This window comes from Xyrauchen texanus, chromosome 10 (genome assembly GCF_025860055.1).
Source record: "Xyrauchen texanus isolate HMW12.3.18 chromosome 10, RBS_HiC_50CHRs, whole genome shotgun sequence".
Lineage (NCBI taxonomy): Eukaryota > Metazoa > Chordata > Actinopteri > Cypriniformes > Catostomidae > Xyrauchen > Xyrauchen texanus.
This window is the reverse complement of record NC_068285.1, coordinates 31,244,658-31,266,604: the sequence shown is the minus strand read 5'-3', so window position 1 is coordinate 31,266,604 and position 21,947 is coordinate 31,244,658. Positions and strand designations below refer to the sequence as shown.

General features: G+C 42.6%; 1 protein-coding gene across 1 annotated transcript in view; it reads left to right on the top strand.

Annotated features, from left to right (window-relative positions):
- LOC127650021 (gamma-aminobutyric acid type B receptor subunit 2-like) overlaps positions 1 to 21,082 on the top strand; it is a 343,063-nt gene extending 321,981 nt beyond the window's left edge. The window contains exons 14-19 of the mRNA XM_052135134.1: positions 2,664 to 2,774; positions 12,285 to 12,509; positions 12,992 to 13,174; positions 13,649 to 13,778; positions 14,052 to 14,166; positions 17,480 to 21,082. Coding sequence (XP_051991094.1) covers positions 2,664 to 2,774; positions 12,285 to 12,509; positions 12,992 to 13,174; positions 13,649 to 13,778; positions 14,052 to 14,166; positions 17,480 to 17,645 — 930 coding nt within the window. The 3' untranslated portion in view covers positions 17,646 to 21,082. The remainder of the gene's footprint in view (positions 1 to 2,663; positions 2,775 to 12,284; positions 12,510 to 12,991; positions 13,175 to 13,648; positions 13,779 to 14,051; positions 14,167 to 17,479) is intronic.
- Positions 21,083 to 21,947: the final 865 nt, after the last annotated feature.

The window sequence follows — 21,947 nt, the reverse complement described above, 5'->3', positions numbered from 1 at the left end:
AAGCTGCTTTATTTTATTTATTTATTTTAAATTGATGTTAAAGGGGTCATGACATGGGTTTTTTTATTGTATTATTATGTTCCCTTAGGTGCAATTATAGTATTAATATATTTTTTTTTAAGAAAAACTTTTAAAATCTAGTGATTTATGACCTTTTCCCACCCTGTTTCTCATCCTCTGATTCAAACAGTCTGTTTTGGGGGCATTTTCCATTTAAGACTTCAGTGTTAACGCCCACTGTTATGATTGGCTAACGTCAGTGCCTATGTATCAATTATTGACGCCCCAGCCAGAACAATATGCAAGTAAACTAAGTAAAAACACTGTGATTATTCATAATGAATGAAATTGCGCTTTAAAAAGTAGTTTAAAGTTTAAAATAGATTACTTACAGTTTGCGTCGTCGTTGTTCCCAGAATAGTCGGCACGGACTTATCTTTGAGCAACAGTTTTCTGGCAAAGCCAGCATCATATTGAGATTTGTTCTCAAAACAGTCATCCTTAAAATGTACAGAACAAACGCATAAGTTAACACTGCCGTGACTGGGACGTCCGCAAAAAATAAACTGCATCCATTTTTCCCTGACGTCTGGATCTTTCGGCAGCTTATTCAGAGGTTTTGTTTGACCACAGCCAGGAACAGCACATCTGTGTGGCATCGTAATTTTCCTGTGCACAAGTAGTCTCTGTCAGAGCTCGCTGTCCATCGACTGAACACTTGTGAGGCGACGGCGATACTGAAATGAGCGTAGTTGTCTTGCGCTTAAAGCGTAGTTATCTTGTGCTGGAGGCGGTCATATGCAAACGCTGGTACGTCACTTGTAACCGTCACGTCACTTCTAACCATGAATCCAGAACGAGCTGTAGTTTGAGCTTGATTAAATAAATGATTCGTTTAGAATGGGGAGGACGTCTTAAAATATTAAACTTGCAGGACGTTTTAATGATACAAAGACCTCTTATATACCAAAAGATCAAGGCAAATTTGGTTTCTCATGTCATGACCCCTTTAAAATATTTTAGCATATATTTATCACAGCTTAATATGCAGCGACAACTACTGTTGTCTACTGTCTACTGCCTGACATAGTAACTACTGGCTCAGCCTATAGTGTTAGAGTTTAGGGCGGGATAACATGTTTGGCCGATTAATAGAAGATGGGGAAACCTGTCTGGAAAGAGACTATTGTTTTTGCAATTGCTTTCTTGGTTCAGGAAGTATTTTTCACAAAATCCCTCATAAAGGAGTTCTAAGACATGACTTAAACCAACTAGCTCAGAGGTGAATCAAAACATTAAACATTTTGTTTAGAAGCAAAAAAAATTGAAAATTAGACAAAAATACAAAGGTACAAGACTACGAAAAATTATTCACAAGGGCATGATCTTCAATCTCATGAAGCACTGCGAATGACATTATCTAATTCAAAATTATTCTTTTTAAAAATTAAAACTATTGATTTTAAGTTGAAACAATACATTTTAAGTTCATTGCAAAATATTCTGATTCATAAATAAATGTGTATTTTAAAAGTGTAGGGAGACCGACTCTTATGTGTCATTCATACATTCATGAATGGGATGTTTACTATCAGAATCAATTAGGCTTTATTGATGCAGAAATTACACACAGCACCTTTAAAGAATCACATTCTCAAATGTCCTATGTACATTCTAAACTACTTGCAAAACCTTTAGTAGTGAAGTTTATCTTGAGCATTTCCTCTGATCTGCCCCCTCACTGAATTTAAAGATTGTCCGACAGTTGACTTCTAAGATTCGTCGCATCATGGAATTCAGTATGTTGTTTATGAATAGAGCTTCTTGGTTGAATGGCTCAGTTTACTCACAACGGCACTTTGTGAAGTTGTCTCCTGAGCAGTCATGTCCTTACTGACAAACTCAAATCACTCAGATAGACCTACACAGATAGGCAGATGAAAGCTTGGGTCTTAACGTGCAGTGACTAAACTGGAATCGGCAAGACTTAAGGATACATCTGAAGGTTGGATTCCATCTATCTTTGTGTGTAGGCTATGGGCATGACAAGCTTAGGGTTCTCCAAACTGGGCCAGAAGAAAATAGGTTAGAGCCTGGCTACTTTTAGAGCCAGCACATTCAGGAGAACTCAGATAAGTTCTTCTTTCCTTCACAAACTTTCTTGAAGTTGTGCTGACCTGTTTTGCATTACAGTACAGGTTGTTCCATAGCCTGACTGCAGATGTCTCATCAATATCAAGCAATCAATGTCTGACCTATAAAGAGTTATTGTTAATTGGTAGCACTCAAGTGACACCCAGTAGAGGGGACTGTATTATTGTTGTATACCTGTATTATGTGTTCCATGCACATCAGGCAGTTATGTGGCCTTGAAGTCACATGTAACAATGGTAGAAGTGAACAAATTCTAAATTGATTCATTCTCAAATGTTTGGCTTCATGACTCAAATGTTAGATTGGACATTAGTTTGTCACTCAAGACTATATCTTTTTTTAATTAACTATGCATTTAAAACAACCCTACTCAACATTTACATTATCACATTTTAAGTCAAAGCAGAATAAGGCCAAGCACAGCATCACATTATTGTTGTTAGTGATAACAGTGTTTATTTTAGTCAGGATTGTTTCCACTCATTCGTCCCCTCTCTGTGTCTCCACAGGCGGATCCTCAGGGACGAGACATTGCAATCCGGCCCTTCCTGGAGCACTGCGAGAACACGCACATGACCATTTGGCTGGGGATTGTCTATGCCTACAAAGGCCTCCTTATGGTGAGTGAGAACATTCTAGAGAGCATCAACATGATCACCATCTGCTCCCATTGACAACAGCGACTGAATATCACCGTTTCCTTTTACATTTGGGAAATTATAACATATATCTTGCAGTCATGAAAATACATTCGGCATATTAGATTCTGTGCCTCTTGTGGGATCATAAAATACAAATGGAAATCAAAGGTAAATGTTACAGCATATATAAGGCAGCGCTGTATTAAAATTCCAGTAACACTTTCCAATAAGGTTGTATTAACATCAGTACAGAACATTAGTTCAAATGAACTAACAATGTACAATTGTATATTTAAAAATGAACATTAACAAAGATTAATTAATGCTAAAAAAATAAATAATAATAATATATATATATATATATATATATATATATATATATATATATATTTGGAATGCTTAATTCCCAATGTGTTTATGTCACCTTTCATTGTGGTCCGCCCCGCGTTTTCCGTTTCACTCTCGCCAGTCGCGTCCCATGTCACTCTTCCTTGTTGTCCGTCCCGGGTTTTCCGTTTCACCGAACACGCTCCCTGTCATGTCTTCCTTGTTGCCCGCTTGTGTTTCACTGTCTCTGTTAGAACTACACTTCCCTTCGTCCTCACTCCTCATCACCGCTGTCACAGCGTTATTGTCGGCACCTGTAGCCTATTTTGTTATCGCTGTGTTGATCTATTTAAACCCTATCGTTTCCTCTCCCCGCTGTCAAACGTTGACGTTACATGTTCTGTGTTAACCTCTCTTCCTGCTGCTCTTTTTCCCAGCTCTCAGCCCGTTCGAGGATTTCCCTACCCTTCGTGTATGTTCGCTGTCTGCACTCCTCCTGTACGTTATCCAGCATTTTAGTTTCCTTTCCCCATCGTGGACCTTTTATTTTCCCCAGTGTTTGTGTTATTTCAAATAAAGACCACTTTTGGATCCACACCTCCCGTCTGCCTTCTCCTCCTTCCACACAATCGTTACAGAACGATCGACCCAAACAATGGATCCAGCGGTCCAGCGGGCCAACTTCCAACTACTCTGCCTGAAGCAAGGGGACCGACCGGTGGAGGACCACATCGGGGACTTTCTCAAGCTGGCTAACGTCTCTGACTTCCCGGACTCAGCCCTGGTGGTCTTCTTCAGGGACAACTTGAACCCCTCGCTGAGGGAGCGGTTGCCACAAGCAACGCACGGCTGGACTCTCTGCGACATCCTGGAGGCGACCCTACTAGTGTGTGGCTCACCGCTCACTGTGGGCGTCGCTGAGGAGGTTCCTACCTCACCACCTACAGTGGAGACCCCTCAGCCATCCCTGGAGCTCCCTGTCACACCAGCCCCACCTGTCAGCGAGCAACCCCCCACGCCAGTTGCTTCCCTTGAACCCGCACGGCCAACTTCGTCCGACCGGAGGAGGAAGAGAAGACGGGCTTCCGCCTCCCGGCCCACGCCTGCCCCGGTCTGCGAGCCAGAGCCCAGGCCTGCCCCGGTCTGCGAGCCAGAGCCCACGCCTGCCCCGGTCAGCGAGCCTGAGCCCGCGTTAGCCACAGTAAGCGAGCCTGAGCCCTCGTCAGCCACGGTCAGCGAGCCTGAGCCCTCGTCAGCCACGGTCAGCGAGCCTGAGCCCTCGTCAGCCATGGTCAGCAAGCCTGAGCCCTTGCCAGCCACGGCCAGCGAGCCTGAAACCACGCCGACCAGGAACAGTGTACCAGCACATACCACGGTCAACCAGCCAGAACCTGTCGCCTCGGTCGTCCCTGAGCCAGTGCCTGTAGCCTCGACCGTCCCTGAGCCAGTGCCTGTAGCCTCGACCGTCCCTGAGCCAGAGCCAGTGCCTGTAGCCTCGACCGTCCCTGAGCCAGCGCCAGTAGCCATGACCGTCCAAGAGCCAACGCCAGTAGCCATGACCGTCCAAGAGCCAGTGCCTGTAGCCTCGACCGTCCCTGAGCTAGCACCTGTAGTCTCGACCGTCCAAGAGCCAGCGCCTGTAGCCTCGACCGTCCAAGAGCCAGCGCCAGTAGCCGGGACCGTCCAAGAGGCAGCGCCAGTGGTCGGGCCCGTCCTAGAGCCAGCGCCCCTCGAGTCTCCCAGGGCTTCTCCTCTCGAACCTCCTAGGGCCCCTCCTCTCGAGCCTTCCAGGGCTCCGCCTCTCAAGTCTCTTGAGTCTTCCAGGGCTCCTCCTCCCGAGCCTCCTAGGGCTCCGCCTCTCAAGTCTCTCGAGTCTTCCAGGGCTCCTCCTCCCGAGCCTCCCAGGGCTCCGCCTCTCAAGTCTCTCGAGCCTCCTAGGGCTCCTCCTCTCAAGTCTCTCGAGTCTTCCAGGGCTCCTCCTCCCGAGCCTCCTAGGACTCCGCCTCTCAAGTCTCTCGAGTCTTCCAGGGCTCCTCCTCCCGAGCCTCCCAGGGCTCCGCCTCTCAAGTCTCTCAAGCCTCCTAGGGCTCCTCCTCTCAAGTCTCTCGAGTCTTCCAGGGCTCCTCCTCCCGAGCCTCCTAGGACTCCGCCTCTCAAGTCTCTCGAGTCTTCCAGGGCTCCTCCTCCCGAGCCTCCTAGGGCTCCGCCTCTCCAGTCTCTCGAGTCTAACATGGCTCCTCCTCCCGAGTCTCCTAGGGCTCCGCCTCTCCAGTCTTTCCAGTCTTGCAGGGCTCCTCCTCCCGAGCCTCTTAGGGCTCCGCCTCTCAAGTCTCTCGAGCCTCCCAGGACTCCGCCTCTCAAGTCACTCGAGCCTTCCAGGGCTCCGCCTCTCAAGTCACTTGAGTCTTCCAGGGCTCCGCCTCCAGAGCCTCACGAGCCTTCCACGGCCCTTCTCCCCGAGCCTCCTACGGCTCCACCTCCCGAGCCTCCTACGGCTCTGCCACCAGAGCCTCCTACGGCTCCACCTCCCAAACCTCCTACGGCTCCACCCCCAGAAACTCCCGAGCCTCCTACGGCTCCGCCTTCCGAGCCTTTCACGGCTCCGCCTCCCTAGCCTCCTATGGCTCTTCACCCAGAGATTCCAGAGCCTCCTACGGCTCCGCCTCCCGAGCTTCCTACGGCTCTGCTCCCAGAGACTCCAAAGCCTTCTAGGGCTCCACCTCTGAAACCTCCTACGGCGCCACCTCCCTCGGCTCCACCTCCAGAGCCTTCCCGGCCTCCGCTTCTAGAGCCGCCTACGGCGCCATCTCCCTCGGCTCCGTCTCCTGAGCCTTCCACGGCTCCGCCTCTTGAGCCCCCAGGGCTTTCCATGGTTCCGCCTCCCTCGGCTCCACCTCCAGAGCCTTCTAGGCCTCCGCCTCTAGGACCTCCTATGGCGCAACCTCCCTCTGCTCCGGCTCCAGAGCCTTCCAGGCCTCCGCCTCTAGAGCCTCCTACGGCGCAACCTCCATCGGCTCCGCCTCCAGAGCCTTCCAGGCCTCCGCCTTTAAAGCCTCCAACGGCGCCACCTCCCTCGGCTCCGCCTCCAGAGCCTTCCAGGGCTTCGCCTCTAGAGCCTCCTACGGCGCCACCTCCCTCGGCTCCGCCTCCCGAGTCTCCCTCGGCTCCGCCTCCCGAGTCTCCCTTGGCTCTGCCCCCTGAGCCTCCCACGGCTCTGCCTCCTGAGCCTCCCACGGCTCTGCCTCCTGAACCTCCCTCGGCTCCGCCTCCCGAGCCTTCCGCAGCTTCGCCCTCCACGGCTCTGCTTCCCAGGCACCTCGAACCGGTCCTTGCCCTACGGCCACCTCCTAGGTGGTCCGCCCCGCGTTTTCCGTTTCACTCTCGCCAGTCGCGTCCCATGTCACTCTTCCTTGTTGTCCGTCCCGTGTTTTCCGTTTCACCGAACACGCCTCCCTAGCCTCCTATGGCTCTTCACCCAGAGATTCCAGAGCCTCCTACGGCTCCGCCTCCCGAGCTTCCTACGGCTCTGCTCCCAGAGACTCCAAAGCCTTCTAGGGCTCCACCTCTGAAACCTCCTACGGCGCCACCTCCCTCGGCTCCACCTCCAGAGCCTTCCCGGCCTCCGCCTCTAGAGCCGCCTACGGCGCCATCTCCCTCGTCTCCGTCTCCTGAGCCTTCCACGGCTCCGCCTCCAGAGCCCCCAGGGCTTTCCATGGTTCCGCTCCCTCGGCTCCACCTCCAGAGCCTTCTAGGCCTCCGCCTCTAGGACCTCCTACGGCGCAACCTCCCTCTGCTCCGGCTCCAGAGCCTTCCAGGCCTCCGCCTCTAGAGCCTCCTACGGCGCAACCTCCATCGGCTCCGCCTCCAGAGCCTTCCAGGCCTCCGCCTTTAAAGCCTCCAACGGCGCCACCTCCATCGGCGCCACCTCCCTCGGCTCCGCCTCCAGAGCCTTCCAGGGCTTCGCCTCTAGAGCCTCCTACGGCGCCACCTCCCTCGGCTCCGCCTCCCGAGCCTCCCTCGGCTCTGCCCCCTGAGCCTCCCACGGCTCTGCCTCCTGAGCCTCCCACGGCTCTGCCTCCTGAGCCTCCCACGGCTCTGCCTCCTGAACCTCCCTCGGCTCCGCCTCCCGAGCCTTCCGCGGCTTCGCCCTCCACGGATCTGCTTCCCAGGCACCTCGAACCGGTCCTTGCCCTACGGCCACCTCCTAGGTGGTCCGCCCCGCGTTTTCCGTTTCACTCTCGCCAGTCGCGTCCCATGTCACTCTTCCTTGTTGTGCGTCCCGTGTTTTCCGTTTTACCGAACACGCTCCCTGTCATGTCTTCCTTGTTGCCCGCCTGTGTTTCACTGTCTCTGTTAGAACTACACTTCCCTTCGTCCTCACTCCTCATCACCGCTGTCACAGCGTTATTGTCCGCACCTGACGCCTATTTTGTTATCACCGTGTTGATCTATTTAAACCCTGTCGTTCCCTCTCCCCGCTGTCGATCGTTGACGTTACATGTTCTGTGTTAACCTCTCTCCCTGCTGCTCTTGTTCCCAGCTCTCAGCCCGTTCGAGGATTTCCCTACCCTTCGTGTATGTTCGCTGTCTGCACTCCTCCTGTACGTTATCCAGCATTTTAGTTTCCTTTCCCCATCGTGGATCTTTTATTTTCCCCAGTGTTTGTGTTATTTCAAATAAAGACCGCTTTTGGATCCACACCTCCCGTCTGCCTTCTCCTCCTTCCACAGAATCGTTACAACAACCTGATTGTAAAGTACTATATCTTCTCCACAATTTTCTGCAATTAATTCAGCTCAAACTCCTGAACATTTAGATTTGTTTATAATCCCACTCTTGTGTGTTTAGGAGTTGTGTAAACTTGATACTTACGATTTAATATTCCTCATGGACTACATTGTTAGAATGTTTTCCGTTCAAAGTCATATTGGCATTGTAATATTTGCATTCTGAATTGTAATTGGCCTTCATCCTTGAATTTATTTGCATATTGAATTGTGATATTTATTTTCTTTCTTGCATATTTAATAATCTTTATAAAAAAGATAGTTAAGAGTCTAAATTCTGATTGAATAGGCCACCTGTGACGACACATTCTATTTTAATGTGCCAAGTTGCAGCATTGCTAACAATTGTAAACAGTCTACAGTATGGCTGATGAACTATTGTGTTTTTGTGTTACAGTAACCATTGTAAGGTGGGTCAGCTTTGCGTTGTGCTTAAAGGAATGTTCCGGGTTCAATACAACTTAAGCTCAATCAACAGCATTTGTGACAATTTATTTTGACCCTCCTTTTCTTTAAAAAAAGCAAAACTCTTGGTTACAGTGAGGCACTTACAATGGACGTGAATGGGGGCCAGTCTGTAAACTTGTTTCAAGCTCACTGTTTCAAAAGTATAGCCGCTAGACATAAACATTATGCATGTAAACATAATTTTAGTGTGATAACATCGCCTTCTAACCTTTTCTGTGTAAAGTTATAAGCAATTTTACAACTGCGTTACCATGACGAAGTAATGTCAACAAACCCTTAAAAACCTGAAAATGACTGTAAACATAACTATGTCAACAACTCAAATAATACACAAGTTTTAACAGAAGAATTATTGTAAGTGCTTTAATAAAATTATAAGCTTTACATTTCTGTTAAAACCCTCTAAAAATTGGTCACTTTCATTGTAAGTGTCTCACTGTAACCTTGATTTTTGCATTTTGTAAAGAAAAGGAGGGACGTGTCAAAATACATTTTTGTCGTAATCAACATCATGGCACAAATGCTGTAAATTGAACCTGGAATATTCCTTTAAGAACACCAAATACCCTTGGAAAAGTCACTGTAATTGATAACTTTTACCCCTAGGAGTACATATAATATGAGCAAGGTTGCTTTGTCTAATTAACCTAGCTGGAGAGCACTAGAAAGGTGCCCAAGGAAATCAAATACCCCCAGTCAGGTAATTGGCCATTGCATTGCCCATTTTCTTTATTAGAGTCAATGGTGGCAACATCCTACAATAAAACCTGCCCTTCGACTCACTTGGTGCTCTGTGGAAATGATGTGTCCCTTTGTTCTTACTGCTGGAATAGCAGGTGGTTAGCTTGACTGACAGGCCTTTACCCATGCTTTTACTTCCCTTACCGTTAACGATCCGTGTCAAAGTTCAGCTGTGCACCATTGAATATCTCCCTGTATCTTTCTTTCTCTGCTCATCTGTTAGAATGCTTCTATTGCCCACTACTCACAAGCACACACACAGACTTGTTTTACCACTATGTTTTCCATGTAACTGCATGACAAACAACATTTTTAAGTCTCTGAGATGTAAAATTCCTTACCTAGAAATATCCGCTACCATCCCCTTTTCATCTTTAGACACCTTCTACTAAATCAGCACAGTTTTTAAATCCCTAACAGTTTACATGTTTTTATATATCAAGGATACAGGAGATAGAGGCTAGCTACATTCACTCAGCAGGAGAATGCAGTTCACAGTCCTGTTTTCCACATTTATACATAGTTTGGTTATAAACAAGAGTGACAACCACACTGTATTACCAAAGAGACTCCCTAAAAATGTCAGGATTCCACATTTTGAGAGTGTCAATAACATCAAGCCCCACTGGTTTTTATATCATGATGTCATGATGTCTGCTCACGTAGAAGAACCGATGAAATTTGATGTTATTGACAAAGTCAATTTGATTTTAATTTTGATTTGGGCACTGTATTCAAGAGTTCATGGCTGATTCGATATGATTTGAGAGTGAGTTTAAAATGATTTGTTCATACTAACAGTATTCAAGCCGCGCGTATGAGATGTTTGAACAAGAAAAACACTGACTGTGGAAACATAGATTCTCGTTTGCAGAGATGTGGCATACTGTACGTGACAACTTCCTCTTCCCTTCCCTTGTAAAGTTTGAAAACCTGCTTGCATGATAATATGTTTTTAAATCAGTTACAGTCAACATGTTCTACTAGAACATGGGAGATGAAAGAGACAGAGAATGAAAGAGGGTGAATGAGTCAAAGAAAGTGTGAGAGGGGAAAAATAGTGATACAGGTTCTGATTGGATTAGAATTTTAGAGATTTGAGCAGAGTGGGGGCAGAATCAAATCTGGAAGTGTGCGTCATTGAGTTAGCTGAGTCATATTGCTCAGAGTTCGCTCTCAGTCACACACAAAGGTGTTTTGATTACCGCAGACTACTTGGGAAAGTTAGACAGGTGTTGTTAGCTGTCTTTAGAAGCATTAGGAGGCTAAGTAAGTTCATTCTCAATTGCCTTATCCTTTCATTGGTGTGCTTTCAAATTAAGCTGCATATAACTTGGCAGACAAAAAGATAAAGATGATATTACTGGACAATTTGACACAATGCTGTTTAGATAATGTGTGACATTCTTTTAGCCATAGCAAGCCTATGGGCTATGGATTTGATCGAACCCTTAACACTAAGCATTGAACTTCGTGTAACTCATTCCACACCGTTTGTGCTATGGACACGGATGATACCTCAAACTGTGCTGCTTGTTTAGGAGAAATGTGCTAATGCCTTCTTTTTTTTTAAGCAAAGAAACCAAACCATTTTCTCTTGGAGGATTATAAAACAGGCAAAAAAGAAATAAGTCAATAGACTTACTTTGAGAAGGGACCAGAGACATATCTAAGGGACCAGAATAATATAAAAACTTAGTGGTAGGCTCTTTGAGTCAGTAAGTAACCACACAGAAAACCCTAGCAACCGCATAATGGAGTTTTATTTAACAAGGTTTGGAAGGAGCAAGTCGTTTACTCTGACCAATCACACTGCCAGAGTAAGAGTATATAAACAGCTGCTTAACTCTATGTGGCATTGAGTCTTCTGGCATTAACCCCAACTCATACTCGAAGATGTCCCTTGAACGTGAACTGAATTTTCAATCGCTCTGGACCCAGGATCATCTCTGTCTCTCCCAACTCCTATTCCTCAACTTCCAGCAGCGAATCGAGGCCGCTGAGCTTCACGCTCGGATACTTCTTCTCCTAGGCTTCACATACCTCCTTATCTAATGCCTCTTCCACGTCTAATCGACCATTCCATCCCCAGTACAGCCAAATGGACCATCGACGGATTAAGACATGCTCTTGCAGTTGCAGATATCATGTACCCTCGGCGTGCAAACAAAGCTCAGCTCTATGATCTGCTTGTTGCCTCTAAACGCTGTTATTCTCCCGCTCCTCCAACTTTATCTCCACCTGCTAAATGCTCTAAATCGGCCAGTCTGGTAGCCCCCCCATCACAAATTGCTGGACGGGCATGCCTCAAACACTCGAGGACTCTCCCGGACGAATACAGCTAGGGCCCCCATCCGATAGTAGGTTGTGCTCACCTGTTCAAGTGGCCACTGTGCCCCTTCCTTTGGGGTTTGCCCGTTCACTGCATGGGCCCATTCCTTGAACCCACCAAGCCTGGAGGTAGACTTAAGGTCAATCCGGGCGGCTAGGATTTACTCCTGGGCAATCCTTCCAGTGCTTTTCAGCTCTTGCAGAGCTTATTTCCATGAGGCAGCATCCGCCACTGTCTCTTCAGTGCTTCAGCCTATTTTTATTCTCCATCTCTACCTATTCTACACCTCCCAATTTCCGATCCCCTGAGCGGACCCTAGTGCAAGGCTGCCTCCACTAGCGGCCAAAAGAACACTCTCCTTTTTGGTGGGTATAAGAAGCATACCAAAATACTTGCTTACCTCTGGGTGGCATTGAGTATTCTAGCATCCCTCCACCTCCCCTTGTCCTCCTATCTATCCATCAATAACTAATTTAAGTCAGGGGGTATTCGAGCTAGGGTCAAGCCTCGAGCCCATTTCGCCCAGGACAGCGAGCCACACATGTTTACACTATACTCAGTGCAGGATTACATTTACTTGCGAACTACCGAAACTAAATCTAAAAAAAGAACACCATAGCGACTGCTTTGTGATGGCATGGGAACCATTCACAGCATCCCTGCATTGTGACAAGAAGCAGTCACATCACAATTTTCAAATAATTGTTCAATCAATGAGAGTTTTTCAGTGGTTGATTCTTAAATAATTACATTTGCCTCTCTCTAATTAATGAATGTGCACTGGTCTTTGATCTGTATTAGTACATTTTTACCTCCATTCTTCTGTTTTTTTAGTTGTTTGGATGTTTCTTGGCCTGGGAGACCAGAAACGTGAGCATTCCAGCCCTGAATGACAGCAAGTACATTGGTATGAGTGTGTACAACGTGGGCATCATGTGTATCATTGGGGCCGCAGTGTCCTTCCTCACACGGGATCAGCCAAATGTGCAGTTCTGCATTGTGGCACTGGTCATCATCTTCTGCAGTACCATCACACTGTGTCTGGTGTTTGTGCCAAAGGTGAGTTCTGCAACACACAGACTCATCCAACCCTGTGGGGACAGAATTGTATAGGTCAGTGAAAAGGATATTCTGGTATTTGTTTTGTGCAAATCCCTTGCAATTTACCTTTGAAAAAGGACAAATATTTGAATCCTTGTCTTGACAGTTAAGTAAACTGAAAATAAAAGTTTAGGATTTAAAAAAGGCTTAGAATGTAAAATGAAATGCTAGGATGTAAAATGAATAAGTAATATTTAAGATTCAGCACTACTAGAGTGCATGCTGTCATTGATGCATTCCAAATGCTAAGAAATTCATGTTCATTTTTCAGCTCAACTTTTCACTGAAATATTTATGCTGATAATATAACTATACAAACTAAAGAACAACTGTATTAAAGTAGACAAATGCAAAATAGAAGCATTTTTAACACTGTATATACAAGGGACAATCAATAACAAGATCTAAAATGTTTGTATTTGCCTTCTCTTTTTTGTTAGTTTATCACAATGCGTACAAACCCAGATGCTGCCACGCAGAACCGGAGGTTAAAGGTCACTCAAAACCAGAAGAAGGAAGATTCCAAGACTTCCACATCAGTGACGAGTGTTAACCAGGCCAACACGTCCCGTCTGGATGGACTACAGACTGATAATCACCGCCTCCGAATGAGAATCACAGAGGTGTCATGAGTCTCACAGGCTGCAAACATGTCAAATATCATTACTGATTGAATTTCTAAAATCACAATGAACTTTCAACAACAAATATCACATTGATAACAATATCTAATACTCCATCTCAGAGATGTATTTAGTGGTGCTTGCTAAGGTATGCATCACTATTATTGCTCATACTTAGAAAGTTGGATTTAAACAAATTGCAAACACTGTTTGCACGACAGACATGAATGAGACCTCAAATTGTGTAGCTTTTTGACAAGAGATTTACTTTTCATACAGTAGATGGTAAAACAAACCCAAATTCTTACATTGTAGGAGGATGCTGTCTTTGCAATGTCTTTGCAACCACCCACTGCACTCTATGTATAGTATTGTGTGTGACCACTCACATTTTCTTCAAATATTTTTGAAATCTAGATATTACTGCATTTATTAATCTCCTTTCACAATTTTTTTTAAATGTGTGTATTTCAGCTGGATAAGGAACTTGAAGAGGTTACGATGCAACTCCAAGACACTCCTGAAAATACTCCTTACATCAAACAAAACCATTACCAAGACGTCAACAATATACTGAGCATACGCAACATCACGGACGGCAATGGTAAGAGAAGCCGATATCAAACATTGCGTTTCTCATCTCTCGATGATGCAGCTGTCTAATGGTGACTCATTTTAGCATGTGACACTCTTTTCCTGTTACTGTCACCCAGAGAAAAAAAACATTATTGAAGAAGTGTTATACATTGCACACCTCCAAGCATGTCAACCTGATATGTCAACTTCTGTCTCAAAGTTATTCAGCTGCATCCACCAATGACGTCAGCATCCTGACAGCAATGACTACGTGTTCTGAGCATAATTCCTTTGTTTGTAGATGGAAACAAATCCCTGAAGAATCACTTAGAGCAGAAACCCCAGGCTCAGTGGGGATCCATGGATCCATCCAGGATAAGCAGAGGTCCACTAGAAGACATCAACTCACCAGAACAGTAAGTTCACACACCTGCATGTACAGTACACTGGCCCCCAAAAATATTTGAACACGTGAGCCATGCTTAAGGCATTGCACTAGAAAGGAAAACATTCAACCAAATACATTTATTTTAAAGGAAGCACATTTTCAAAGCAAAACAGGGGAAGCCACTTCATACATTCACTAAAAGGAATGACACCAGTTGGTAAAAAACAAAGGGCTGAGATGGCCTAGATGGCCTTTTAAAAACAAATATAATAATAAAAATTTTTTGCAAATGCTACTTGGTGTAATATTTTATCTGTCAATTACATTAATTTAATGTATGCACTACTACATACATTTGTATAGACTCCATTACAGGGCAGTGAGAAATAATATGCAGCTATGGAAAAAACAGTTGCAGACATCAATGGGCTGTCATGGGCAAAAAAAAAAAAAAAAAGGAAAAGAAAAGAGGGAGAGAGGGTCTGGGTTACATAACTTGTGATTCCCAGCCAGCGCTGAAGGCACTGGAACCTGAAAATAGACAGGAGAGTGAAATTGGAGGAGAACTCAAGCTAGTACCAGCACACATGAATGTTTGATAACACGGGGGTGGATTCTGCACTGTGTCACTGTTCATCTCACACACACACTCACACAATCACACACACAAACACACTTACCACAGTAGCCAATGGACTCACTACCTACTGTAGGGAATATGCACTGGGTTATTTAGAATGCTTGTTCTCGTTGTCTGCAATAAATGATAAACAAATATTTATTAGTTTTAATGTCATTGGCATATGCACTTTTTGTCACATTTTTAAGCCTGTAGCATCTAATACTAATCAGTGTTAATTATTTTCAAACACAGTAAATATTTTCATTCATTTATGTGTAGAATTAATATTTAATTGGAATAAATAACTCAGACACTCCAATCTAAAAATCGATAGGCAGAGGTGTGGTTTGTGTACTTTATATAACTGGCATTTTGTTATGAATTTGATTTAAAGGGTTTCAGCCTCTTGGGGTGCAGTTTGACTTGGGGTGCAGTTTCTGACATTCAATGCGGGCATGAAAATTACTTTATGTCAGGAGATCCACACAGCCAGGTTCATGTTGGATTAGAGGTTTCTGCAGAAGTTGAAGAGATTCCTTTTTTAAATTAAGAGTATTAAAGAATTATGTCACATCTTTTCAAACACAATGCTGCTTTTAACCCATAGGATCATTTGGCTTCCCTTTTAATGATATTAATAATAATGTTTTATTTATATAGTGCCTTTCTAATACTCAAGGTTACTTTACAAAAACAAGAAAGGAGGAATAAACTCAGTATTTGAATGACATATCAAATACTTTAAGAATCATATACTTCGATCAAATCAGAACATTCCACCTAGTCACCACCAATGTTCAGTTAGAAATTGTTCTAACAAAATGTATTCAGCAGGCCCCCCCAGCCTGGGTGGTATTGGGGTGGTGCGGACAGTTCTTCCATCAACATACGCTGCCCCGGCGGTACCGCTTTCACTGTTACGCGCGCTCTCCGGGTTTATATCCGCGTCTGCTACTGAACGCGTATAGATGCGCTCTACAATATGGAACTATACATGACTCTTCTAGACATACATTAAAAATAAAACATAAAAACATTTGAAAAAAAATCTATATTTTTATTATTTTTAATGATAATATCCCAGGTCATGCTGCATTCCACCTGAGGGCACTCCGTACTGGTGGTACACATACCACATACAAATAATGCATTACTGTTATCTAATTACATTTTATGGTAACACAGTAATGTAACGTGTTACTTTTAAAATTAAGTAATCTGATTACAGTTTCAGATGTGAATAAAATTCCAGCTTTTTACAAATGTGTTCAGTTCATTACTATTCTTTTTCACGTCTTTCACACCAAAACAAACAGAGGTAAACAAAGAAAGTTAAGTTGCATTTTTAGAAATGCATTGGATCTCTTTAGCCAAGTAGCTGTCTTTGTCATGTTGCTGTAATTTTATTATTGTTTTCAGTCAATAAAAGTACTAAAAGAGCTATTAGTGTCATGTTTGTATTTTGGTTTAGAAAGTAACTTCAAAGTAAAGTAATTTGAAATCATATAACTTTCCCATGAAGAAATTAGTAAAATAATCAAATTACAATTGTAGAGAAGTAATCAGTAATTAGTAGTTGATTGCTCTTTTTGAAAGTAACTTAACCAACACTGCCTACCACCCATGGAAGATAGTCTATACTTAGGAACAACCAAAAGACAGGCCCCAGAGGACCTTAATAAGCTAGCAGGGGAGTAGCGCTTGAGAGGGTCAGATACATTTTGGGGAGCAGGATTATGAAGGGACTTCTAGGTGAGAATGAGAGTCTTAAATTATGGGAATAATGTGAGAAGTGTGTGAGGAGACGGGCAGCAGAGTTCTCAGGATTATTTTAAAACCAAAGGCTTTTGTTTGATGTAAATATCCTCATAAGGGGGCATGTCGTCCTTTGGCACTCATCTTAAGTTAAATGTTCAACTTGCTTAACATCTAGTAAACTGTGGAGGGAATGCGTGCATTGCTACTGGCATTGTTCTATCTTTGTGAACCTTCAAGCTTATGTTTCACAAAGTGCAGCATCTACCTGGAGCAACATTGCAATAAACCATTCAGAATGTAGGGTTAGAGCTTTAACAACAATTTTCTTTGATCAACCTATAATTCCCTCTGATTTTAGGGGTAGTTAATGGTTAGGTCAGAGAATAGCTGCATCCCAAACTGCCTACTTCTGCACTATTCTATGCCATTTTGTAGTGCAAGTAGTGTAAACACTGAAAAAAGCAACAAATATGACTACGAGTTCCTGAATGATGTACTTGTTTTAACCAAAGTAACAGAGTATGAAATGTTGGACACTTCATGCACTCAGTGAAAAATTCTGAATGCTTCCATGTAGTACAAAACCGTTTACAATTTGAGACAATACTACAGTCACACAATAGATAGCAGAGTGCATGGAGTATAGTAAAAGTCCACAGTATATAGTGTGTCATTTGGGACACAGCTTATATGAGCGGAAGCAGAGCTGTGAGTGGAGATCCACGATTTTTTCCTGGAGTGAGTTTTTTGGAAGTCAAAAAGTGTTGGTGTTTTCTTTCGCTTCAAGATCACTCTTAACACATCATAACAGGCACATTTTAGTGTATAATTTATAGTGAACTCTTGTTGCATTAAAGAGTTATTTGTTCCACTATTGAACATACACAGAAGGGAATAACAGAAATGATGTATTTTGAGACTTTCGTAGTTTAACTATCCCCTCTATGATCTGTGTTCACAGCGTACAGCGCAGGCTCTCCCTGCAACTACCCATCCTCCACCACGCCTATCTACCGTCCATAGGAGGGGTGGATGCAAGCTGCAGCAGTCCCACAAGCAGCCCGGCCTCCAGCCCACACCACAGACACATGCCCCCCTCCTACAGGGTCATGGTCTCCGGCCTGTGAGCCCTGCCCCAACCATGTACTCTGAGGATGCAATCAGCTTTTCCTTTTTAAAAACAGACTGAGCAATATCAGAGGTTAACATGAACATGTGAGCAACCCAGTGCGGGGGGGGTCCAAATCCTCATGCATCCGTGACCCCCCTTCCACCATGGTCACATCAGAGCAGAACTGATCTTTCAGGCTAGGAGGGAGGTGACTGGATGTTGCAGTAACCCACCAAGTCTGCCATTCTCTCTCAGTTCCGTCACCTCCCGTTCCTAACTCAATGTACTCAAAGGCCGCCAAAACAGCACGATCAACAAAGGAAAGGAGCTTGTAGCCTTACCTGCTTCAAAGATACAGTTCTACTGGCAGCCTTTCAACTCCTTTGACAATATCCGTGCACATTGGTTCTGATGGAAATTGCTGGAAGGGATATCGAACAAGACCGAGGACTCCTCCTATTCACCATGCCAACAGCCATGTAAATACCATATTGGAACATCAAAGTGAGCTTTGAATATCCTGTGAAATGTATTATTTGGGGGCATATTATTCTGATGAGGCCAGGTGCTCTGGAAAACTTTACAAACAGTGATCAAACCAGGAAACAGACACATTCAACATTACAAACTGGTTGGTATGAATTTGTTGTATTGCTTCAGTGTCCACATATTGTGAAAAAATGGTTAATGGTAAACAATCTCTTTTTTTAGCTAAAAAGGACAAGCAAGTGTTTCAGGGTAACACATACCAACTGTTCTTGTGTGGATTAACATGTACTGCATTTTTGTAGAGTCACACCAAATTGTTTCTTCAAAAACAGCTGCATCACATAGGCCTGACATGGTAACAGAATATCAAAACAACAACTTTAAAATATCCTCATATTATGTCATATGCCAAAATATGTCATATTTGAGGCAAAGACTGATAAAAATGACAGTGACCTCAGTGAGTCCCAGCAAAGAAAGCCTCTGGTAAACAAGTATGTGAACATAAAAAGCCTGCATAGGCAAAACTGGGGAGAGCACAAATGTATTGTTCAGGTGTGGCGGTTTTAGAGGGTCAGTCTTCCATTACAACCGAGTGAGGCCATCCCAAATACTGGGCAGTTCAAGCCACACCCCGGACCACTGAGTGGGACTAAAATGTGCAGTTTCAGCCCCACGCTATGGACGCAGAATGGCCGTCATGTGATTGGGCTGTAACAGAACAAGAAGACTCACAAATGGCTAAACTAACAGGGAAGTGGTACTCCATGCAGTGCCAAACCAAGATATCCTCGCAAAAAAGCTGCGAGGACACACAAAAGTACTGGTCCACACAACACAAAACAAGAAATATAGGCTATTGTATTAAACAGCTTGGTTGAAAAATTAGCACAAGTGTAATTAATGTAATAAGAGCAAGACACGGATGAACAAAGACTCATGTTGACATTCGTGTCTCTCAGTTTCTCCCTCCCACTTTTTATTTTCTCTTCTTTGAAAACATTTGTAAATTTTCAATGGTTGTAGCTTGGGTTAAAAGGGCTTGGATGAGAATATCGATCCTTTTTCAAGGGAGAAATGGTAAAGAGTTTTGAGAGTTTTACATTGTGATGTAAATCACCTAGCCCCTAGCAACAGTGAACTTACCTCAAAGTTGCTATAGAAATGTTACTGTGCTGTGAACTTTGCACAAAGTCTTGCAGAGATAGGAAGTGTCAGCGTATTGCAGTTGTCATTCTAATTTTGTCAATCTATATCGAGACAACAAAGGAAATTTAATCAAAATCAGAATTATCGGAAATAATCTATGTATCATCCATATCAAATGCAATTGAGTTTGTTTCAGCTGATATCTCACCATCGGTGTCTTGGTTTTAGTTTTTGTCAGATTTGTTAAGTGTGTGCCTGTTGTCTTACCATAGCCTGATAGACCGAATTATGTTGACTAGGTGACAAAAACAAGTTGTAACGCATATGATCATACGTAAACACATCGAGAGTTTCGTTAACTTGTGACTTCAGTCTGTTTGGTTATTAGCCGATGAGAACACAACATGCATTGGTATTTAATGTCTTTTCATGGAAGCAAGAAAAGAATGAAAAATAATAGAGGTGCATTCGCTAACAGCCGCAGGTGTAATTGTACCTCATGCTCACTAGCGTGTCACAGTGATGAAGACCTTTAAAAACAACAACGCAAACAGATACGCAAAAATCCCACAACGCCACGGGAATTTATGTAAACTTGTCTTAATATGATGGCCAAGACCTACTCTTAAGTTTATAGCATATGATTTGTTATTCCAGTTTCGTTTTGTTTTGTAAAATCGGAGAGGATGGTCTACATTGATGAAATTTCGATATTTGACTCAATTTTTCCAGTATATGACCTGAAGTTTAATTTAACAATCAGTTCTTATTTCCAAGTTCTTTTCATTTTCAACCTAGTTATATATTCTTAACTACTGTATGTCTTTGTAATATATTGTTTGACACATTGAGCAATCAGTATCAATAATAAAAGGAATATCCCTGCTCGATTGACCGCTTTTGTGGAATAATGTTGATTATCAAAGAAATTAATTTCAACTTGTTTTCAACTTCAGGGTTACAGTGAGGCACTTACAATGGAAGAGAATTGGGCCAATTCGTAAATGTTAAAATACTCACTGTTTCAAAAGTATAGCCACAACAAGATGTAAACAATATGTGTTTTTACATGATTGTAGTGTGATAAAATCACTTATTTAATCATTTTTCTGTGAAAAGATAGATCTAACTTTACTACTTCATTGCCATAACACTGTAAACCCTGTAATAATGATTTAAGAATTTTTAACAGAAGAATTAATGTAATTTTAAAAGTTTTACATTTCTACATTTAAACACTCCAACAACTGTCCCCATTCACTACGATTGCAATTCCCTCATTAAAACCTTGATTTTTTTCTTTTCTTTTTTTTTTTAAAAGGGGGTACAGGTCAAAATTCATTTTTATGGTTATCAGCATTTTGCCACAAATGCTGTCGTCTGAGCTTAGCTTGTGTAGAACCAGGAACATTTCTTGGTAAAACAATACCTTTGGACATAATCAGAGAAATTAAGCATTGAAAGATAATATATCCAGTTTAGTATAATGTACCTTTTATTTTCTTATTACAACCCAATCTACCCAAATATAGTATATACAGATAATACTCCATAATTACTTTTATTAATAAATCATTAACAGACATTATATTCTGCTTAACGGATCAGTAATTTATGTAGACTGAATAATTGATGTATATGAAAATATATGAATCTAAGTTTTGTGACATGACCTAAGTGAATGTACATGAATTAATGATTTGTTAAGCATTATTTTATGTAATGTTTGTTATTGTTTTGGTAATACTTTGCAGTAAGGTTGTATTGGTTAATATTAGTTAACTACATTGGTTAACATTAACTATGGTATTTTTTTTCCAGCACATATTAATTCAAGTTAATGTTAATTTCAACATATATTAATAAATTTTACATACAGTTTGTTACAATATATATGTTAACATAATGCACTATGAACAATTTTATATTTATAAATTACCATTATACTAGATGAATACATGCTTTAAAATATACCGTTCATTGTTAGTTAATGATACGTAATGCATTAGCAAATATTAACAGATAGAACCTTGTTATAAAGCATTACTATTGTTTCTATTAATAAAGTGTTACCAATATTAATTCAGCTCAAAGGAGGTAAAGAGGTAAAAGGTCTAGCTCACACTCACATATTCATCAGAATGTACCTCAATCACAGCAAGGCCATCTTTAATATTTGATGGGAATAACAAAGAGGCTGTGAGGGATAGTTCAATGGGTTGTACTATTATTTTGAGTTTTTGGGTCCTTCCAACTAAACAAAAACACACATTTCCAAAAAATTCAGTAGACAGGAAAAAAATAAAGAATTATGTGATTTAGTTGCTTTATACAATTGATGCCTTTGAAGAGACCATAAATCTATCCCTCAGCATCATTTTAATTTATGTAAAAAATTCAGTATGGCGCTACTGTGAATAAAGTCTATGAAGTGTAATCATTCAGATTTTTGGTGCCATTGGAATATGAGATTAAAATGAATACAGTATGGTGATGTTATAAAATAGCCAGATATTCATACTAGTTCTATTTTTGGAACAATCAGAGATTTTAAATAGTTTTAAACCTCCAGATATAAATGGGAACATTAGTATTTAATAAATAAACTAATCTTCAGATCCTTATCACATTAACTCGAAAATAATCCAAAATAGAAATTCAAATCTATATTTTAGGTAAG